A 16,750-nucleotide genomic window follows, 5' to 3' on the forward strand; every position below is an offset into this window, starting at 1 on the left:
ACAACATTATCCCAAACCTAACCACCTGAATGGTTTATATCTGATTTAATGTAATAGATAAATACCCAGTCTGAACAACCTCAATACAGATTCGATTGAATTGACATGCAATATTAGTCTACAATTCTCCGAATCAACATGATTTTGTTTTACAATTCTCAAATTAAATCTCACACGAAATTTCTATTGTATATCTATTGTATGTCATGAAATTGCACCCCCTCTTGAATAGCCAGCCCAAATAGCTTATAATAACATCATCATGAAGTCTAATGCGGTATGTTAGCTTTAGGCAATAAAATCCATGTCAGGCGATATAGTTAATTTAAGGTAGGTCCAGATAGTGGGCTACTTTTTATTCAATGATTTAGGACTGTTTCATTTCCTGAGCTCTGAAGCGAGTACCCTTCTTGGCGTTAGGCGAGTAGCCTGAACTGGTCTAGCGATGCGCTCAGAGAGCCAAACCTGAAACCGCCCTTTGAGAGGGAGAAGGGATTCTTGAGCTCCGTGCATTCAGGTAAGATTTTAATTGTATTTGGATGCATAAGAAAATGTAACCACCTTTCAGTTTTTTGGCCTCGGGTATATTATCGCCGTAGACTATTCTATAGCCTTCCTAATCCTATCCAACCAGAGCATCTTCGATTTTGCATAAACTGTCTTCTTATACCGTAGCCGACAATTCATATCCAAGATGCTCTTATATGCTTGTTAGACTTTACCCTTGAACGTCGAGAACATGCTTAGGCCTATGCACAGCGCACCCACACACTCCTTTCATTTTCATTTCAACAATCGCCTATTGATGTGCGCTGTACTTGTACTTGGATATATTAAAATATGTATGTATGATAATAGTGTAGATTAAATTTTTTTGTCAGTTCTGATTCATAATTTCACTGGTCAACCCGTCTGCTATAGTACCGTTTTCGTTGACGGCCTAATCGTGCCAAGAAAGACCAGAATGTTTCTCACTAAATTAATGATAACGATTTTTTTTCTGAATCTTTCTATTTTATATTTCAAGTGTTGTCATAGCCTGTTGGAATTTGAATACAGCTAGAAGAACTATGAGGCTATGGAACAAGATGTTGCATCTTTCCCAAGCAATTGGTGATATTCTGCTATAGCCCATTCGGACTCTGGCTGTCCTTACTACTTACTAATTATAATTATACTAATTATACATTTCCTTGTGACTATGGGTGCACTGTGCAATACACTGGGACTTGGCCAACAGGGTACTAATTGCCATGATCAGTTCTTGACAGGTTGGTTTTAAATACACTTGTTGGAGAGGTTGCGGTTGTACAACATATGTCAGGGTCCAGCTAAATCTCCCTTTCTCTGTTCGTAAACAAGTACACTAGAAATACAAAAGTATGTGGACACATTCAAATGAGTGAATTTGGCTATTTCAGCCACACCAATTGCTGACAGGTGTATAAAATCAAGCACACAGCCATACAATCTCCATAGAGAAACATTGGCAGCAGAATGGCCTTACTGAAGAGCTCAGTGACTTTCGCTGTGGCACCGTCATAGGATGCCATCTTTCCAAATAGTCAGTTTGTCAAAGTTCTACCCTGCTAGAGCTGCCCCGGTCAACTGTAAGTGCTGTTATTGTGAACTGTAAATGTCTAGGAGCAACAACGGCTAAGCCGTGAAGTGGTAGGCCACACAAGCTCATAGGTTCTAGAAGTCTGAGGGCATACAAAGTTACATGTCCTTATGGTGCTACAAGAGGTACACGATCTACAGGGGAAGCATCCTTTTATGAAGGCCTCTTTTCTCTCTCTGATCTAATTTAACCAAAATGTTTGATTGATTTCTTGATTGTTTATAGGTTAATAAAGGTGGACTCTGGAAAGCAGAATTTAAAGAGGAATTTGATGATGTGCCAATATTTATGACAATAGACTTGATGCCATAACAGCTATCATTGAAAGTAAGTATATAGTTTACAGAAAACTGTTTATTCTGTTTTTGTTAGGATTTATTAAGTAACTAGCTCCTGTTCAAGATTTTAATTTGTTTTTGAGCTTTATCATGCCAGGTATCGGGGTATCCTCTCAAGTGAAAACGCTCAAGGAGAGAGAGAGAATTTGATTGTCATATTCTTCTTCTGTATTACAGATGCGACGCAGTCTATGAAGTTGTCTTACTGGTAAACCTCTTTTTAGGGGGAGAGGGGGATAAATATCAGCTATCAATATAGTATTTTTATCTGTAGGTTTTCTGTAAACTGTAGTACTTAGAAATGGTCTCTTTGTAACAAGTACATCTAAGAAATGTATAGAGTTAATGGTATTTTCCATAGTGAAGGAAATTAATTGTATTCTAGAGTTAATGTAGTTAAGAAATTCATTTAATTTAATTTCGGAACCTGTCCAGCTCTGGCTGTAGAGCCGAAACGTCTGTGTACACTACCCCTGATGTAGTAAAACATTTAAAAGGTTGAATAATGAAGTAAGCTTTATTTTTGAGTGCGAACCCATTACACCTCTGCCTGCCTGCCTGCCTGCCTGCCTGCCTGCCTGCCTGCCTGCCTTCTCTTAGCCTTGTGGTAAATACAACCTTGAGTGGTGATCACTCTTTTCTCTGGTTATTTATCGATTGAAATGACCTCTGTGAGTTGTAATGAATTAAAATACTAAAGAGATGGCATTGGAAATTGCTTTAAATCTCCCATGTTGATCTATACATCTGATTTTGCATTAGGCACATGTAACAGTATAACTTTAAACCGTCCCCTCGCCCCGACCTGGGCGCGAACCAGGGACCCTCTGCACACATCAACAACAGTCACCCTCGAAGCATCGTTACCCATCGCTCCACAAAAGCCGCGGCCCTTGCAGAGCAAGGGGAACTACTACTTCAAGGTCTCAGAGCAAGTGACGTCACCGATTGAAACGCTATTTAGCGCACACTGCTAACTAAGCTAGCCGTTTCACATCCGTTACACACACCATGGGGCCAATGGGGCTCTGGTCAAAATGAGTCCACTATATAGGGAATAGGAAGCCATTTGGGATGCAGCCCATGCTCAGTTAAGACCCTCCATGTCTCATCCATGTAAATACCACATCTTTCAAAGCCTATCATAATTTGGTATTGAATGACTAGATGATTGTCTGTGTCATCATTAGCATGCTTGGCTGCTCTTCTCTTCTCGATTTTAAAGTATGAAGTGTGTGTGTGTGTGTGTGTTTTCCAGTGAGCAGGGTCTGCCTGCTAATAAATGTGGATGCTAAACTTTCTGCCTGACTGTCCACCACTTCATCCCTCCACAGTTCTCCCGTGGCCGATTGGATTGACAGAATAGGTTAGGATGCCCCTTGGAGATCTAGAGGACGGGAATGGATGGAAAAAGAAGACGTCGGACATCAAAGAAAACTATGACTTCAAAGAAGTTCTGGGAACGTAAGTGTTCTGACACCACTGTTACAGTAATAGCTAAATACAGTAAGTCTCAATGTATTGCTGGGAGAGAGATGTGCAAGAAGAAGTATATCACGTTTAGCGTAACAGAGAGATTAGTGCTCTTGGACATTATTGTATTTATTTCTAGTGTCTCAGTGAGAGCAGAGCATAGAGCAGCCAGGCCAAATGGCACAGTAACAGCAGCGTGTGAGAGGAACAAAGAGGGAAAATAAAAGAAGACAAAGAAAAACAGGATGAGAAGACATTTTATTTAACCAGGAAACACCCTTGAGGATAGAATTTTCTTTTGCAAGGGTGACCGTGACCTGGATATCATTGAGGAAATAACACACATTTGGATATGATAATTGGTCCAAAATGTAACATCTTTGGCCTTTTTCTGTTGCAAGACGTCACGCCCTGACCTTAGAGCCGTTTTATTTCTCTATTTGGTTAGGTCAGGGTGTGATTTGGGGTGGGCATTCTATGTTTGTTTCTATGTTTTGGCCGGGTATGGCTCAATCGTTGTCTCTGATTGGGAATCTTAGGCAGCCTTTTTTCCTTTTATCTTTGTTAGTGGCACTATAGCCCTAGTAAGCTTCACGGTCGTTTTGTTGTTTCTTGTTTTGTTGGTGACATTTTAATTAAATAAAGAGAAAATGTACGCTCATCACGCTGCACCTTGGTTCGGTCATTTCCAAGACGACGTTCGTGACAAGATGCCATGGATACATTATGCTTTTACTTGGATGTTCTGAGGAGCAGAACCATAGAGATCATATCATTCATTACGAATGATATGATCTCTATGAGAACTCCATTATGTCTTTGAGTAAATTTAGAATGTGTACTTAAAAATGTCCTTGTTTGCTCTCCCAAAGTGTGTGGGTGTGTAGTTTAGCATGCCTCTGCTTGGGGTAGAATGCAATGCACATAGTGGGTAATATGAGGCTATGTTGGCAGATCCCCCTTGGAAATAGTCATTATAAGGATGCCTGACTCGTCTCTCCTGCTAAAGGCAAGAGGTCTGACTGCTGCATTACTTTCACTGGTCTTGTCTGGTCTGGTCTGGTCTTGTCTGGTACTACATACTTAAACTGCATGCTGTGTACTCATCAATACTATTTAGCACGTACAGTTTAGTAAAAAGTGTGCAGTATGACACGGCCGCAACACAGTAGCAGCTCCAGTCTGGCTGAGTAGGTGGGGCGGGGTTGAGTGCGAGTAGATTTTTCCAAATTCAACAGACATGCATTGCATTAACCAGCCTGATAATAGCCCATTTAGAAAATGATTCATTTCTCTAAACTCGGAATAGAATAGGAATGGAGTTATTGGCTGGTTATAGGCAGTCTATCACAATCAACCTATACCCTTGTAGACCACATAGCCCATCTATCCTATTTATAAACGACTGAAGACAGAAATAGGTCATTTGAGTGTGGAAAACTGTCATCAAGGCAACTTTGAAGAATAATAAATCTAATGTTTGTTTAACACTTTTTTGGTTACCACATGATTCCATATTTGTTAAATCATAGTTTTGATGTCTTCGCTATTTTTCTACAATGTAGAAAATAGTTTAAAAAATGGTGTGTGTGTGTCCAAACTTTTGACTGATACTGTATATAAATGAAATCAAATAGCCTAGTACACACACTTTTTAAATGTTCAAATCGAAAGTCTATTGCACAGAAAAATGTGGACAGTCGGGTGCATCACAAATTCAGAACCGCTGGACGCAGCCACATCCCAATGTAACAAGTGTTGAATTTCATGTTGTATAAATACACAAAATCTGAATAGTTTCCATGCCTGATATTAGTGTACATTCCTTTTGTTGTTGTAAATGCCCTTTTTAACGTTGCACGTTCTCCTTCTGCATTCCCCCTCATAAACATCCTCTGCCCCTCTCACCTCTACTGTACCTATGTGGAAGAGAGGAGTTGGTGCATAAGGGCAGCACAACATTCCATTTGTGGATGTTGTTTGTTTCTTTATCAGAGAATAAAAGATCAACACCAACCCTGAATCTTTGGTCATATGTAAGCCGATCAAAACACAACGCAGACAGTCTACACCGGTGACACTGAGTCCCTTTAAAGCTGTAGCCAACGAAGCAATACTTGTGATCATTTTAAGGAGAACAAAAACTACTTGGCCTACATTTGAACACCACCACAGAAGCTTTGCTATTATATAGCCTTTTTTATGTAGCCTTTAAAAAAAAAAAAATCACATACTATAAAACATTCTATTTTTGCATAATTAGAACGTGACATGATTACCACTATTTGTTGATTTTTGGTAGTGCATCACGTGTCTCGTTGATCAGCTGTTGTCAAAGCCCAAATGAGTATGACATCCAGGCATTTAAAGTATACAACATTTTCAAAATGTTGCATACTATTAAAGGTCATTTTTTCGCACACTCAAACGGCCTACTATTTAGGACGCAGTATGGGTATTCGGAAACGGCCACTGTATGATGCAGCCTCATTTCCCTTTCTGTCCATGTGTTTGTGATCAGACTACAGAGCAACACTCGTATTTCATTGTTTTGTTCGTAAGTTAGCACATATTTTTCAGTTTACATTGTAATGGTCCAAACCTTGAAGCACGCATGAAGCCTATGATCATCACATTATGTTTTGGTCAGTTCACACAAGCCTATGGACCAGAAAATCAATTTCCAAGCAGAAAGCTGAACACAGCCCTTGGCATTATGACTGATGGTTTGTATCTGGAGGGGCAGACTAGATCAAGTCTGACGGCATGACACAAAGCAACAGGAGGACAGCATTGACTCCAGATGGTCAGGGATTGAGTCTCCACCTTTCCGCTCCCCCCCACTAAAGCACCATGCAATGACCTAACATACATGCACTGGTGTTAACAGAGATATGGTGCTGTGTGTGGATGCTCACCTCTGTCAGGACTCGCATGTTAATAACAGGTGTTTCCCTGGGACAGGAATGGTTGGAGATGGAGATAAATGTCTCTACTGCATGCAGCTCAAACAGTGTGACATGATAGTGGCTTTGTCCTCTGGTCAAAAGTAGTACACTGTATAGGGAATAGGGTGCCATTTGGGATGCAACCACTGTTGGTTGGATAATGAGGTGGTCCCTTACAGAATATCAGACCTGGTGTAGCCTGGACTCCAGCAATTCGCTGTGATGTCCTGTACTGTGAGACTAGAACTGGCGTAGCCAAGAGGAGTAAGAGTAAAGTCTGTGATCTACAGTTACAGTATCACACCATATTTACCCCAATGTCACATCAATGTGAGAGAAGTAGAACATCACACTGCATCAATGCTAAACAGTGACAAAATAACATGAGCAATGATCTTCGTCCGCATATTTCAACCTTCCAGAGTTGTTCATTGTTATCTATTTCTTTCAGTAACATTGGATACAGAACTCAATACAGTGGTGTGGCGTCTGACAGAATATTAAGATATTATAAAAGTCTTATATAAGCAGGAGCCAGGAGGATAGCATCGCATTCTTCCTATGAAAACCTCATAGCAATCTTCCCTCCCTGTTGTCATGGTTCACAGTGAGACATGGCAGAGAGCAGAGTATAATCCCACTGTATGTGTTGACGGAAAGCTGCTTACGCTCCCAGATAGATTACTGAATACAGCTTTATCTAGGAATGCAGGGTAGGGGGTTAATAGATTTATTTGGAAATGTTGTATTAAGTTCTTCTGGTTAAATCTTGACATTCCTCATGTGTTTACTCAGTGGCGGCTTTAGGATGAACTGTTCTGTCGGTTCTTGTCCTGTCCTGTGTCCGGTCCAGTCCCGTTCTATCCTTGTGGACTTGTGGGTTTGATGGAACAATGACCTCCAAATATCATTTGTTTTATGGATCCAGATGTTATCATTTACAGTGAGCTCCAAAAGTATCTGGAATGGTGGAAAAGTGACAATTTTGCTGTTGTTTTAGTTCTGTACTCCAGCACTTTAGATTTAAATAATACAATGACTTGTTGTACATAGTCCCGCCATGTTAATGATGAGAGGCATGTCTTGGGGCTATGATATTTGTGCGTCTGTAACTTTCTTACTGTCATTATTCACAATTCATTCAGGGCTATTCGTAATCAAGCGAGCCAACTTCGTTCAGCAATTAGCTTCAGCAAGCAGGTGTGCGACAGTGGCAAAGTTGGTTTCACTTTGGATTACCTGTCTGAGGGGCTAGTTAGGAACCGTCAATAAATTACACTATGTAAATGGACAATATACATTTCATATTCATTTATACAAGCTTTTTAAGTAATTGAAATTTGGAGCTATTGAAATGTTTAAATATTGTCCCCTGTACATTTGTCTCTACTCCGTGGCCCGGTAACCGATAAGTGGTCGAGGAGAGTGTCAATTAATTAAGGAGTCGATTACCTACTTTGGCAAGAATATTGTGCTTAGTGTGTAGCTGCGCACTGAATTGATGATTACTTGGGTGCTGCCAGCTGTGGGCATATGGGCAGGATATAAAAAAAAATAAAAAAAAAGTAAAACTGGCCTACCCTTTATTCCGTGACAAACAATTGTTTCTAGTCATCTTGCTAATCTCAGTTTTGAACTAAACTGATTTTATGACCAACATTATCCTTATATTATTATCATTTTATTATTTTTATACTAGGATAAATGTTTCTAACTCATATCGATGCCACATAGGCCCATTTTAACCAGAGAAGTTGGTTTTTCGGTTCAGTTGCACTTTAAATCTACACTGTCTGCTAAAAAAAAGGAGGTTTCATTTACCCCGATGATAATACCCACCAGAATGTCTTCAAAGATGTTGACAGTGACCAGGAACACTTAGTGAGCTTTAGAGAGCAGCAATTCAGTGCCCGACGATGGTTGCAATTGAAATCAGCTGTGCCGGTGATATTATGTTGTATTGATGGTTTAACGAGAGTTTACCTCATTTTAATACGCTGGCCAGTGCTGGTTGTAATTGACCCTGTGTGTTTATAGCCAGGTCTAGTACTAAGCATTAGGAAGAATAGGGTCAGTATGTTCCATAGTAGACTACTGTTTCTCTTCAAACCAAACACTGTTCTGTAGGCTAGGCGTGGAAGTACAGTGCCTTGCGAAAGTATTCGGCCCCCTTGAACTTTGCGACCTTTTGCCACATTTCAGGCTTCAAACATAAAGATATAAAACTGTATTTTTTTTGTGAAGAATCAACAACAAGTGGGACACAATCATGAAGTGGAACAACATTTATTGGATATTTCAAACTTTTTTAACAAATCAAAAACTGAAAAATTGGGCGTGCAAAATTATTCAGCCCCCTTAAGTTAATACTTTGTAGTGCCACCTTTTGCTGCGATTACAGCTGTAAGTCGCTTGGGGTATGTCTCTATCAGTTTTTCACATGGAGAGACTGAAATGTTTTCCCATTCCTCCTTGCAAAACAGCTCGAGCTCAGTGAGGTTGGATGGAGAGCATTTGTGAACAGCAGTTTTCAGTTCTTCCCACAGATTCTCGATTGGATTCAGGTCTGGACTTTGACTTGGCCATTCTAACACCTGGATATGTTTATTTTTGAACCATTCCATTGTAGATTTTGCTTTATGTTTTGGATCATTGTCTTGTTGGAAGAGGTCCCAGTCTCAGGTCTTTTGCAGACTCCATCAGGTTTTCTTCCAGAATGGTCCTGTATTTGGCTCCATCCATCTTCCTATCAATTTTAACCATCTTCCCTGTCCCTGCTGAAGAAAAGCAGGCCCAAACCATGATGCTGCCACCACCATGTTTGACAGTGGGGATGGTGTGTTCAGGGTGATGAGCTGTGTTGCTTTTACGCCAAACATAACGTTTTGCATTGTTGCCAAAAAGTTCATTTTGGTTTCATCTGACCAGAGCACCTTCTTCCACATGTTTGGTGTGTCTCCCAGGTGGCTTGTGGCAAACTTTAAACAACACTTTTTATGGATATCTTTAAGAAATGGCTTTCTTCTTGCCACTCTTCCATAAAGGCCAGATTTGTGCAATATACGACTGATTGTTGTCCTATGGACAGAGTCTCCCACCTCAGCTGTAGATCTCTGCAGTTCATCCAGAGTGGTCATGGGCCTCTTGGCTGCATCTCTGATCAGTCTTCTCCTTGTATGAGCTGAAAGTTTAGAGGGACGGCCAGGTCTTGGTAGATTTGCAGTGGTCTGATACTCCTTCCATTTCAATATTATCGCTTGCACAGTGCTCCTTGGGATGTTTAAAGCTTGGGAAATCTTTTTGTATCCAAATCTGGCTTTAAACTTCTTCACAACAGTATCTCGGACCTGCCTGGTGTGTTCCTTGTTCTTCATGATGCTCTCTGCGCTTTTAACGGACCTCTGAGACTATCACAGTGCAGGTGAATTTATACGGAGACTTGATTACACACAGGTGGATTGTATTTATCATCATTAGTCATTTAGGTCAACATTGGATCATTCAGAGATCCTCACTGAACTTCTGGAGAGAGTTTGCTGCACTGAAAGTAAAGGGGCTGAATAATTTTGCATGCCCAATTTTTCAGTTTTTGATTTGTTAAAAAAGTTTGAAATATCCAATAAATGTCGTTCCACTTCATGATTGTGTCCCACTTGTTGTTGATTCTTCACAAAAAATACAGTTTTATATCTTTATGTTTGAAGCCTGAAATGTGGCAAAAGGTCGCAAAGTTCAAGGGTGCCGAATACTTTCGCAAGGCACTGTAGATGGCGCCAAAGAACATGGCCAATGTTTTACATTCTCCCGATCAAATGTGCTATTTTTGTTCGTTTTTTTTGCGTTTTGTGTAACTTATTTTTTAACTTATTGTATAAATAATGTTGCTGCTACCATCTCTTATGACCGAAAATATCTTCTGGACATGAGAACAGCTGGAAGACTGGAAGAACTCACCGCGGACTGGAAGAAACCTTTTTCTTTAATGAGTCCGTCGAGAAGGATATCACGCTTTTAACGGAACAGGCCCAGATCCATGCCTTTTGCATGAAGAAAAGACGCAGGAAAAGGGGCCACAGATCAGGCAGCCTTCTGAGAATCTGTAGGTAGTGAAGCGAGTAAACTCCCACTGCCATCCGTTCTTCTTGCTAACGCGCAATCATTGGAAAATAACATTGATGATGCACGATTAAGATTATCCTACCAACGGAACATCAAATACTGTAACATCTTATGTTTCACTGAGACGTTGCTGAACAACAATACGGACAATATAGAGCTAGCGGGATTCTCTATGCACCGGCAGAACAGAGACGCTACCTCTGGTAAGGCGAGGGGTGTGTGTGTCTATTTGTCAATAACAGCTGGTGCGCGATGTCTAATATTAAATAAGTCTTGAGGTATGCTCACCTGAGGTAGAGTACCTTATGATAAGCTGTATACCACACTATCTACCAAGAGAGTTCTCATCTATATTATTCATAGCCGTCTATTTACCACCACAGAACGAAGCTAGCACTAAGACCGCTCTCAATCAACTCTATAAGGCCATAAGCAAAGAAGAAAATGCTCACCCAGAAGCGGCGCTCCTAGTGGCCAGGGACTTTAATGGAGGCAAACTTAAATCAGAAAATCCTAGCCCACCTTTACTCCACACACAGAGATGTATACAAAACTCCCCCACCCTCCATTTGGCAAATCTGACCATAATTCTATCCTCCTGATTCCTGCTTACAAGCCAAAACAAAAGCGGGAGGTACCAGTGACTCGCTCAATACGGAAGTGGTCAGATGACACGGATTCTACATTCTACGTCGTCCCCACAGTGACTGTACGTACATATCCCAACCAGAAGCCATGGATTACAGGCAACATCCGCATTGAGCTAAAGGCTAGAGCTGCTGCTTCTAAGGAGCGGGAGACTAATATGGACCCATAAGAAATCTCGCTATGCCCTCAGACGAACCATCAAACAAGCAAAGCGTCAATACAGGAATAAGATTGAATCCTACTACACCGGCTCTGATGCTCGTCAGATGTGGCAGGGTTTGAAAACTATTACGGATTACAAAGGGAAACCCAGATGCGAGCTGCCCAGCGACGCTAGCCTACCAGATGAGCTAAATGCCTTTTTATGCTTGCTTCGAGGCAAGCAACACTGAAGCATGCACGAGAGCACCAGCTGTTCTGGATGACAGTGTGATAACATTCTCGGTAGCCGATATGAACAGAACCTTGAAGCAGGTCAACATTCACAAAGCCGCTGGGCCAGATGGATTACCAGGACGTGTACTCAAAACATGCTCAGACCAACCTCTCCCTGACTGAGTCTGTAATACCTACATGTTTCAAGCAGACCACCATATTCCCTGTGACCAAGGAAGCGAAAGTAACCTGCCTAAATTATTACCGCCCCGTGGCACTCACATCGGTAGCCATGAAGTGCTTTGAAAGACTGGTCATGGCTCACATCATCAGCTTTCTCCCGGACACCCTAAACCCACTCTAATTTGCATACCGCCGTAACAGATCCACAGATGACGCCATCTCAATCGCACTCCACACTGCCCTTTCTCACCTGGACAAAAGGAACACCTATGTGAGAATGCTGTTCATTGACTACCGCTCAGCGTTCAACACCATAGTGCCCACGAAGCTCATCACTAAGCTAAGGACTCTGAGACTAAACACCTCCCTCTGCAACTGGATCCTGGACTTCCTGATGGGCCGCTCTCAGGTGGTAAGAGTATGCAATAACATGTCTGCCACGCTGATCCTTAACACTGGGGCCCCTCAGGGGTGCGTGCTTAGTCCCCTCCTGTACTCCCTGTTCACCCATGACTGTGTGGCCAAACATGACTCCAACACCATCATTACGTTTGCTGATGACACAACAGTGGTAGGTCTGATCACAGACAACGATGAGACAGCCTATAGGGAGGAGGTCAGAGAACTGGCAGTGTGGTGCTAGGACAACCACCTCTCTCTCAATGTGAGCAATACAAAGGAGCTGATCGTGGACTACAGGAAAAGGCAGGTCGAACAGGCCCCTATTAACATCGACCGGGCTGTAGTGGAGCGGGTCAAGAGTTTCAAGTTCCTTGGTGTCCACATCACCAACAAACTATCATGGTCCAAACATACCAAGACAGTAGCAAAGAGGGCACGTCAAAACCTTTTCCCCCTCAGGACACTGAAAAGATTTGGCATGGGTCCCCAGATCCTCAAAAGGTTCTACAGCTGTACCCTCGAGAGCATCCTGACTGGTTGCATCACCGCCTGGTATGGCAACTGCTCGGCATCTGACCGTAAGGCGATACAGAGGGTAGTGCAAATGGCCCAGTACATCACTGAGGCCAAGCTTCCTATACAATAGGCGGTGTCTGAGGAAAGCCCATAAAATGGTCAGAGACTCAAGTCACCCAAGTTAAAGACTGTTTTCTCTGCTACCGTGTGGCAAGCGGTACCGGAGCACCAAGTCTAGGACCAAAAGGCTCCTCAGCAGCTTCCCCCAAGCCATAAGACTGCTGAACAATTAATAAAATCGCTACCGGACAATTTACATGGACTGCCCCCCTCCCTTTTGTACACTGCTGCTACTCGTTTATTATCTATGCATAGTCACTTCACCCCCACCTACAGTGAGGGGAAAAAAGTATTTGATCCCTTGCTGATTTTGTACGTTTGCCCACTGACAAAGAAATTATCAGTCTATAATTTTAATGGTAGGTTTATTTGAAATGTGAGAGAGGGAATAACAACAAATATCCAGAAAAACTCATGTCAAAAATGTTATAAACTGATTTGCATTTTAATGAGGGAAATAAGTATTTGACCCCTTCTCAGTCAAACAGATTTCTGGCTCCCAGGTGTCTTTTATACAGGAAACGAGCTGAGATTAGGAGCACACTCTTAAAGGGAGTGCTCCTAATCTCAGTCTGTTACCTGTATAAAATACACCTGTCCACAGAAGCAATCAATCAATCAGATTCCAAACTCTCCACCGTGGCCAAGACCAAAGAGCTCTCCAAGGGAGAGACCTACACTTGTAGACCATGTCAGGGACAAGATTGTAGACCTACACAAGGCTGGAATGGGCTACAAGACCATCGCCAAGCAACACATTTTTCTCTGTTTGTTTTACTTTTAGTCAATCAGTTGTCAATGCCTAATGGAAACAAAGATCCATACATGTCTTAACTGTTTGCACTGCAACTACATGTGTAGTAAGGCACAGTAAGATCCCCTCTCCTGTTGACTCAAGCTCTCCTAATTGGGATTGTCTAAAGGATGGGACTGGTTGTCAGCCGGAGTGTTTATCTTCTTTCTGAAGGCTGTAAATGAAGGGTGGAGAGGAGAGGAAGGGGGAGGGGGGAGGCGAGTGGGAGGAGGTAAGATAGGTGGAAGGAGGGGGGTGAGAGATGCAAGCTGTCAGACTACTCCTCTGTTTAGCTCCATCCCCCCATGAAAATTACTCTTGCATTAAAGTAATAAAGAAATGACAGTAGAAGATAATGTCATTCCACAGCAGCACGGTAAGTCATAAGGGATACTGACGTATGTTTGGGAGTTGGGACAAAATCGCTCTAATATGCATGATGAACTAATCATCACTCTCTGAAAACACCGATTGCTATGCTAGCTGGTGAGTTAACATGAGAAACGTCAGGTCCACAGGAGCAGTGATACAGCATGTCTGTTCTTGGAACAGTAGCTGTAGGAAACACAATAGCATCGTTAGACACTGAATGGTCTGGTGCTAGTGGGTGGTGATGTTTGTGTTGTTGCATTATAATGTTCAAAACCGTCCAGGTGGGAGAAATGGATTTGAGGAGTTAGGTTGAAACGGTTTGGAGGGCAGGGATCATGTGCCCACACGTGAACACTAATACAAATGTATGAACACACACACACACACACATAGGCAAAAAAGAAAGTATATCATGTTTTGGCGTAGGAAAATGTTCTCTATGGAAGACGAAAAGAGAGAGAGATGACTGGGAGAGCATCAGGGAGATATGTAGAGGAGATGTTGGATTGAGGATGGGTGAGGCAGGGTTGCGAGGTGGTCTGGGCTCTGGAGGGAAGCACCTGAATCATGTGGAATCGATAAACTGATGGATGGCTGTGGCCAAGGGAGGGATCCCCCCCTTCCTCTAAATCCTTTCCCTCCCAGGCTCTAACCCTCCCAGGCTCTACTCCTGATAGACAGCTCAGAACCTCAGCATATTTGCCAACCTCAGCAAACATCAATTTTTATTTTATTTATTTATTTAACCTTTATTTAGCTAGGCAAGTCAGTTAAGAACAAATTCTTATTTACAATTACGACCTAACAGAAGGCAAAAGGCCTCCTGCGGGGACGGGGGCTGGGATTAAAAATATAGGACAAAACACACATTATGACGAGACACCATAGCACTACATAAAGAGAGACATAAGACAACAACATTGCATGGCAGCAACACATGAAAACACAGCATGTTAGCAACACAACATGACAACAACATGGTAGCAGCACAACACGGCAGCAGCACAGAACATGGTACAAACATTATTGGGCACAGACAACAGCACAAAGGGCAAGAAGGTAGAGACAACAATACATCATGCGAAGCAGACACAACTGTCAGTAAGAGTGTCCATGATTGAGTCTTTGAAGAGATGGAGATAAAACGGTCCAGTTTGAGTGTTTGTTGCAGCTCGTTCCAGTCGCTAGCTGCAGCGAACTGAAAAGAGGGGCGACCCAGGGATGTTTGTGCTTTGCGGACCTTTAACAGAATGTGACTGGCAGAACAGGTGTTGTATGTGGAGGATGACTGCTGCAGTAGGTATCTCAGATAGGGGCGAGTGAGGCCTAAGAGTGTTTTATAAATAAGCATCAACCAGTGGGTCTTGTGACAGGTATACAGAGATGACCAGTTTACAGAGGAGTATAGAGTGCATTGATGAGTCCTATAAGGAGCATTGGTGGCAAATCTGATGGCCGAATGGTAAAGAACATCTAGCCGCTCAAGAGCACCCTTACCAGCCGATCTATAAATTACATTTTTGTAATCTAGCATGGGTAGGATGGTCATCTGAATCAGGGTTAGTTTGGCAGCTGTGGTGAAAGAGGAGCGATTACAATAGAGGAAACCAAGTCTAGATGTAACCTTAGTCTGCAGCTTTGATATGTGCTGAGAGAAGGACAGTGTACCATCTAGCCATACTCCCAAGTACTTATATGAGGTGACTACCTCAAGCTCTATACCCTCGGAGGTAGTAATCACAACGGTGCGGAGATGGGCATTCTTGTCACCAAACCACATGACCTTTGTTTTGGAGGTGTTCAGAACAAGGTTAAGGGCAGAGAAAGCTTGTTGGAGAGCCTTTAACTCAAAATCCGGGGCGGGGGGATATAAATGCATATAAATGGATGAGAGAGCTTCCTACTGCTTGAGCTATGTTGTTTATGTAAATTGACAAGAGAGTGGGGCCTAGGATCGAGCCTTGGGGTACTCCCTTGGTGACAGGCAGTGGCTGAGACATCAATAGGAGAGAGATGGATTGGAGACGGCTTTTTGCTGGGAAGGCTGCAGCTAGCTACATTATTACCTTACTGGCTGTATCACAAATGGAACACTCTTTAAATCAAATCAAATCAAATGTATTTATATAGCCCTTCGTACATCAGCTGATATCTCAAAGTGCTGTACAGAAACCCATCCTAAAACCCCAAACAGCAAGCAATGCAGGTGTAGAAGCACGGTGGCTAGGAAAAACTCCCTAGAAAGACCAAAACCTAGGAAGAAACCTAGAGAGGAACCAGGCTATGTGGGGTGGCCAGTCCTCTTCTGGCTGTGCCGGGTGGAGATTATAACAGAACATGGCCAAGATGTTCAAATGTTCATAAATGACCAGCATGGTCGAATAATAATAATCACAGGCAGAACAGTTGAAACCGGAGCAGCAGCACGGCCAGGTGGACTGGGGACAGCAAAGAGTCATCATGTCAGGTAGTCCTGAGGCATGGTCCTAGGGCTCAGGTCCCCCGAGAGAGAGAAAGAAAGAGAGAATTAGAGAGAGCATACTTAGATTCACACAGGACACCGAATAGGACAGGAGAAGTACTCCAGATATAACAAACTGACCCTAGCCCCCCGACACATAAACTACTGCAGCATAAATACTGGAGGCTGAGACAGGAGGGGTCAGGAGACACTGTGCCCCCATACGATGACACCCCCGGAGAGGGCCAAACAGGAAGGATATAACCCCACCCACTTTGCCAAAGCACAGCTCCCACACCACTAGAGGGATATCTTCAACCACCAACTTACCATCCTGAGACGACCGAGTATAGCCCACAAAGATCTCTGCCACGGCACAAC

At 42.6% G+C, this 16,750-nt stretch overlaps 1 protein-coding gene across 2 annotated transcripts in view; it reads left to right on the forward strand.

Annotated features, from left to right (window-relative positions):
* The first annotated feature begins 238 nt into the window (after positions 1-238).
* The window catches only part of LOC109891609 (calcium/calmodulin-dependent protein kinase type 1-like), a 44,864-nt gene continuing 28,352 nt past the window's right edge, over positions 239-16,750 (forward strand). The window contains exons 1-4 of one of the 2 annotated variants that reach the window (XM_031825443.1): positions 239-517; positions 1,847-1,948; positions 2,137-2,167; positions 3,294-3,423. In XM_031825443.1, the coding sequence (XP_031681303.1) occupies positions 3,332-3,423 (92 nt within the window). In that variant the 5' untranslated portion in view covers positions 239-517; positions 1,847-1,948; positions 2,137-2,167; positions 3,294-3,331. Of the gene's footprint in view, positions 518-1,846; positions 1,949-2,136; positions 2,168-2,969; positions 3,424-16,750 lie in introns of those variants that run through there. The other variant, XM_031825444.1, reaches the window with a different exon arrangement.

The sequence above is a fragment of the Oncorhynchus kisutch genome, linkage group LG5, assembly GCF_002021735.2.
Source record: "Oncorhynchus kisutch isolate 150728-3 linkage group LG5, Okis_V2, whole genome shotgun sequence".
Lineage (NCBI taxonomy): Eukaryota > Metazoa > Chordata > Actinopteri > Salmoniformes > Salmonidae > Oncorhynchus > Oncorhynchus kisutch.